Source organism: Cryptomeria japonica, chromosome 9, assembly GCF_030272615.1.
Source record: "Cryptomeria japonica chromosome 9, Sugi_1.0, whole genome shotgun sequence".
NCBI lineage: Eukaryota > Viridiplantae > Streptophyta > Pinopsida > Cupressales > Cupressaceae > Cryptomeria > Cryptomeria japonica.
Window position 1 is genome coordinate 211,260,220 of NC_081413.1, and position 6,987 is coordinate 211,267,206.

Sequence of the window (6,987 nt, forward strand, 5' to 3'; positions counted from 1 at the left end):
TATGCTAATGAAATAAATTTATTAAATTTCAATTTATGAAACTCAAATTAAATAAAGTTAAAATATATAACCCATGTGAATAAAACTAAATTTATGTTTATTAAAATGAAAGTCAAACTTAATAAATTTATTAAAGTGAATTTTAGTTTTATTCATATAAATTTATTAAACTTGAGTTTCAATTCTGAAAAATGCAAGCATAGAATGGAGATACATAATCATTGCTCTCCTATGTGTATGCTACAATACAAGCACACTATAATGTGTGCATGTATTTCTATCTACTTTCAGTATTACCAAACCTTGAGGTTACTTTAACCTAAAAAAAATATATTACCTTAACTAAACAAATACTACAATAACATCAAGATCTCTCTTACCTTTCTAGCCATGTAATTTATTATACATTTTAGATAGGTTAAGTTTATTGTCTTTAGTTTCTTTTGTTAGTATTTTATTTTTTGTCAAAAGCTTAAGTATAAATTTTTGTTTCATTTTTATTCATTTATCAAAATTTGAAACAAATTACATTTTTAATATTTTAGACTATATTCTATACCCGTTTTTAAAAAAAAGATTAGTTTTCAAAAAAATAACGAGGGAGAATGCTTCATATTTTTATTTTTCAAGATGTTTCCAAATTGAAAATTAGTAAATAATAATAAATAAATAAAGATTAGCAGATAAATCAAACATAAATTACATGATGTTATCTACTATTTCACTAAAATAATTTTTACAATACAAAAGAAAAAAAAAGCTAACATTTTAGGAGCACACCAAACACTATATTATATTTTTTATGAAAAAAATAAGAGTATTTTGTGTGGTCGCCTATTTAAATGGTCCTTTAATTTCCATCATTTTCAATTTGAAAAATAGTTTATAAAATAGACTCAAAAAACTATGATTATTATTCTTATTGTCTCTTTAAATTTTGAGCACAAATATCTCCAATTTATTATCCAATATCATATTTTCCTTATTTGAGGAACCACTCAAGACCTCCACTTGGTCCCAATTTCAATGCACTTACCTAAAATCTTAAATTATTCTTATCCATAATCTAACAACCCTTTCATATGATGGGCCCCTTGATTCCCTTAAATACATATATATAATAAAATTAATAACATCAAGCATAGAGGTGATTAAGTTGTGAATAATGTTTATCACATCAAGCATGAGGATAATCAAATCACAATTGATCATGTTGATCATATAATTGATCAAGGTATCATAATTATGATGAGGAGAAAACAAAAACATCATATTGGCTTGGGCCAACCACTATTTTCTAGATTGGTCTTTTGGCAAAGGAACGTATTGAAACTTCCAACAATTCCAGTGTATCTAAAGATAAATTTGCATCTTCAAATATCCCGAATCCCATACACTAAGATCTAAAATATTGTTATAAAAAATCCAAAATTCATTTACCAATTAAAAGAAAATCTATTCTGAATATATATCATATAATGTGTGGAATTGTTGGTCCTGATTTTGGTTGGTACAATTTCATCACACCTTCACAACTCCATCCTCTCATTCCTAACAACCAAATCCCTTACCTAACTTATTTTCATAATTGTACTCCTCTAATCCAATCTTTTACCTGACCACCATTTATCCTTCACCTAATTTGACTCTAGCTCAATTTCCTTGAAAAAAGAAAAGGGTCTAAAATAAAGACCGTAACGAGGCAAATATCATATACTCATGGTCTCTAACTAAATATGCATGTTAGAATTTCAAAGAGCATTTGGATTTTACAGCATCAGAATGAATTATTAAGGCCGTGGAACAGTCGGCAACCAAATTACCTTCTTGTTCGAAAACTTATTTATTAATTTAACAAAATTAATTACATATTTAATTTGCTTAGTTAAATGTCACTACATTCCACCAAACTACTTAATTGCATGGAGACACTCCGGCCACATAATTTTATTCATTACAGGAAGCGATAGCTCGCTAGCCCCCTTGACTTCTTTATTAAGAAGTAGACTTGGCAGTTTACCAAGAATCTCGTCGGAGACCATTTAGCATTTAATAGGATATTTAAGCAGATATTTTTGTACTTGAAGAATCCCTCTAACAGGTCGAGCAGAATTCGTGTTCTTACCAGAAAGCCAACATGAAGCATTGGGTTGGTTTAGTATGCTTGCTACTGCTGCTTCTCCGCAAGAGCTCAGTGCTGTTGCAGCTATCTGTGGCGGCGGCAGCGGCGGCGTTGGGTGGCTGCTGCTTCAACGAAGGCGGCGGGAATGTTATCTCGTGGACTTCACCTGCTACAAACCGCCGGCGGAGCGCCAGGCTAACGCGGAGTTGAGTATTTACTTTTCAATAAGTACAGAGCCTACCATTCCAGAAAACCTCAAATTCCAGTGGAGATTATTTCTGCGCTCCGGGGTGGGGGAACAGACATCGTTGTCGCGCTTCTTTTTCAACGACGGAATGGTGGCCACCATGGAGGAAGCGCGAGTGGAAATGGAAGAGTGCTTCATCGCAACGGCAGACGAGCTCTTTGCCAGGACAGGTGTCACGCCGCAAGACATCGATATAGTCATCGTAATGGTCTCCACCTTCACGGCGGCGCCCTCGCACGCCGCCGTTATAGCGAACCACTATAACGGCGTTTTAGCGGTGAAGACGTTTAATCTTTCCGGCATGGGCTGCAGCGCCGGCGTTTTAGCGGTGAACATGGCCAAAGATATGTTGCTCGTAAATCCGGACTCGTACGTTCTCATCCTCTCCACCGAGAACATGACCGTCAATTCAATCTACCCCGGCAACGACAGAAGCTTCATGCTCACCAACTCGCTCTTCCGAGTTGGCGGCGCCGCCTTGCTTCTCTCCAGCAAACCCCAAGACGCCGGGCGAGCCAAATTGCGGCTTCTCCAATCGCTTCGGACAAATCTCGCCGCCGACGATGAGGCCTACGATTCCGTATTTATGACAGAAGACGACGACGGCGTCTACGGCCTCCGTCTTCGCCCTTCCCTATACAGCGTTGCTGCCAAGGCCGTGGCTAACAACTTAGCCACGCTCGGCCCCAAAGTCCTTCCATTGCGGGAGCAGCTCTGCTACGCCTACAATTGGCTCTGCATAAAGCTTTTCAAAATTAACGTGGAGCCCTATATTCCCAACTTCAAGCTGGCGTTCCAGCATTTTTGCATCCACCCGGGCGGACGCGCCGTTATAAGTGGAATCGGGAAAAGCCTGAAGCTGAGTGACGACGACCTGGAGGCGTCGCGCATGGCGCTGTTTCGGTTCGGCAACACGTCCTCGAGCGGCGTGTGGTACGAAATGGCGTACTTGTATGCAAAAGGGCGGCTCAAGGTGGGCGAGCGCGTGCTGCAGATTGCGTTGGGGTCGGGGTTCAAATGCAACACCGCCGTTTGGGAAGTGGTGAGAGAGAAGCATCCTTTGGAGAGAAGCTGCTGGGACGAGTGCCTTCACAGGTATCCCTGCGATACAAAGAAGAATTACACGGATGATTTCTGTGACCAGTGGTTAAGTCGTGTCACCCCTATGCAACCTACTTCCAACGACTTGGACACCAACACTACCTGATTGCGCCGACATATATCTCATTCAAATGCTCCTACTATTTCAATTTGGTATAAATCTACTATTTTGCTATGGAACGTTCCTCCCTTGTACTCTTTCTTTTATGCTTTGTTTCCTTCCGAGGCCCCTTCAATGGAAAAGAAGGGACCGGTTATATAATGTAGTAAATTTGATTTAAGCAATTGCTAGGGCCAACGGGATAGAGGTATCTCGCTATCCAGCTAATAGGATTGCGCCAACTAGTGTAGTTAATATTATATTTATTTTTTATGGAGAATTTTGAAACATTTTATGATGTTAGTTTTGTAATTGGGGAATTGAATTTATCAATAATTATCTTTATAGTTTTAAGTTAAGGTTTGAGGGATATTTATTCTATTTTTATCATTTTTGTATTTTGTTTTGTGCATTTGATTTTTATTGTCAAGTGATGGATATAATTTTTCATTTCATTTCTTATTATCAAGTGATGGATATAATTTTTATTTCCGAAATACAAGTCTTATCTTGTCTTAGTCTACAAGTACTGCAACTAAAATTGTGAGAGTATATTAATTATAAAAAAGGGAAAATCTAAACATAAACTAGATATTCTTGTGGATGGAGGAATTCAAATGTTATTATAGGCATTTTAACTTATTTATTCTTCACTTGTAGACATCTAGGATAATCTTATCTTATCAACTTCCGCCATAAAAACTGTTTGAAAAAAAATATGTAAGATGTGGTTAAAATGTATTACAAGTTGCAAGAAAACATTAATGAGAGAAATTGTTGTAGAAACTTAAATAAATGCAATTTGACTATTATTATCAATTCTTACAATGGAGGAATGCTTATGCATCCATTGCATTCAATTTTTTTCATCAATTTAGCAAATCATCACATAGAATTAAAAAAGTTGAACAAAAACCTTATAGTTCATATTTATTTTATATCTAAAACAATTATAAAAATGTCATTTCTCTTTCTTATTGTTGGTTCATATTAAAAACCATAGTGAAAAATTCATTTTTATCTTTATTTGAATCACACATTTTGATGCATTGCATAAAATGTCAAACTACATTAAATTTTGAAATGAAAAGTGAAATCCTCAATCTTATAATAAAAAGATATATCTATATTTATATATTTTACCTCAATGTCTTTTTATCTTTCTTAGTTTGTTTATTTATATCTTTATAAGAGGATATAAAACATTTTAATATATATTATTATTACATTGATATTAATATATTTTATATTTCTTATTTATATTTAAAAAACCAATCTATATATTCGGCAAATAGATATCAAATATGTTTTTGATTTAAAGATAAACAAGTTTTACAGGGACCTAAAACCCAGAGTTTTACAGACCAAGGCCAACAGCCAACCAGACATAAAACCTAAGTGAAACAAGGGAAACACCCCACACAGACTGAACACTAAAAAACAAAACAAACAAAGCCAAAAAGAGAACAGGACAACGCATTCAACTAAGAGAGTGCACCAATTCAGTATTCTTCTGAATAATCTTCTTGTTGATTTTCTCCAAATCCTTCATGATGAATCTGGAGGTTCCTTGAACCTGGTTCCGGCTTCTGGTCCTAGTGCAGGGACTCGAACTAGTCTTCCCTTCAGCAACACTTCAGCCACCCTCTGAAGCACTCTTTTTTTGTTTTCCCCCCAAAGGAGGCTCATTGGCGATGGGTCTGGTTCTATAGTCAGTCATAATGGAATTGATTTTCTCCAAACCATCAACACTATTATTCATCACCTCCCTACTGATTTCCACCAGATTATTCAAGCTTTCCTTGATATCATTCACATACTCTTCCATCTTATCAAATTTGCGCTCATGGAAGTTCTTCATAGTTTCAACATCCTAAGATATCTTTTGGATCATGCTCATGATCTTCATAGTTTTACTAGGCCCAGTTGAATCCATGAAAGTTTCAATAATTCCCTTAATCCCATCTTTCAGGGTTCCAATTTTCTTATCCACCCACTTCTAGCAGTTTTCCTGACTTCTAGTGACCTCCAAAAATAGGTTTTCCTCCACCTTCTCCTTTTTCTCGCCTTCATTCTTCTTATTCACATTCCCCTGTTTCTCATTATCTACATTGATGGGGATGTCCAACCTAATCTCAAGGTCCAAGTCTTTGGACCCACTTGATTTGGCTAATTTCATTTTCTTTTTTATGGGAACCTTTGGGTCTTGCATTTTCCTGCTAATAGATTTTAACTTACTTGTGGCCCACCTTAGAGGATTGGTGTTCCTGCTACTATTGGTTCTCAAGGTCACCATAAGCTCCCCTTCTTTCTTCGGTCTATACCACTATCATATTCATCCATCTATGTATCAGAAATAAACTGCACACCAGGGTTAGAGGAGGAAATGTGGGTTTTATCCTTGGGGGAGAGTTTCACTTCATGAGATTTGGCGTATTCCATGATTAACATGATAAGCCCTTCATGAAGCACTGGGTTATCCTGGTTTTCAAAATGTTTGACTAAACTATTCTCCAAGGATGAAACCAAGTAGAAAGGGATGGATATAATTCTACCATGCCTAAAATGGTTTAAGATAGTAAAATGATACGAGAAAATACTAGCATATCTACCATCAAGGGTGATGTACCTCATGATGAATTACGCAATATTAGCCCAAAGGGAATTCAGCTCTTTCCTATTGTAGCCACCATCCATCATTTTTGAAACCCTTTATCGCTCCTTGTCCTTATCAAATAAAGCAGCAATGGCCTCCTCACTGGACTTCCTGTCTCTATAGAATTTCCTGCCTTTCATATCTAGACAAATAAAAATGGCAACCAAGGTTTCGTCAACTTGAAACTCTACACCATAAGCAGCCAACACACCCTTAATCCATCCTGTGACAAAGCTTTCGGTAACTAGGGTAGAGTTACCATGCAGTCTCTCCAAAGAGGGCACCATCCAACCGTCAGAGATTTTCTCCCAAACCTCCTTATTCTTTTGCCACTTATCATAGGTCAGGGGTTCAATCTATTCTTTTCATCTCCCATTTTGTAGCTCAAACAATTCAGACAACAATACTCCAAAAGCAAAACTAGGAGGAAACAAAACTAGAAACAGGGTGGGCTGAAAGTTCTAGAGCTGCTCAAAGTGGTAAAAATTCAAAATACCACTCCAATGGCTCCCATTCCATCATAATCTTTCATCATTAAATTCATTGAAAAGATGAAAGATATCGACATCATTTCTTGCTAGGTCGCACAGAGTTTTCGGGTAAGTTTCGCTTCCTCTCTACCATTTAACCACCACATAATCAACAGCCAAGTTGGCCACATGATTCGATGGTTTGTTTCCTTCCTGAAAAATTTGTGAGATCTTGAAATCCTCCAAGTCAGTGATCATTTCAAGGCAATCCTTGATCAGGTTTGAAATAGT

General features: G+C 36.6%; 1 protein-coding gene across 1 annotated transcript; it reads left to right on the top strand.

The window, feature by feature from the left end:
- Nucleotides 1-2,020: 2,020 nt before the first annotated feature.
- Nucleotides 2,021-3,874, top strand: LOC131044558 (3-ketoacyl-CoA synthase 1). Its single transcript, XM_057977911.2, has one exon. It carries the CDS (start codon nucleotides 2,161-2,163, stop codon nucleotides 3,574-3,576), a length of 1,416 nt encoding a protein of 471 aa, XP_057833894.2. The 5' UTR covers nucleotides 2,021-2,160; the 3' UTR covers nucleotides 3,577-3,874.
- Nucleotides 3,875-6,987: the final 3,113 nt, after the last annotated feature.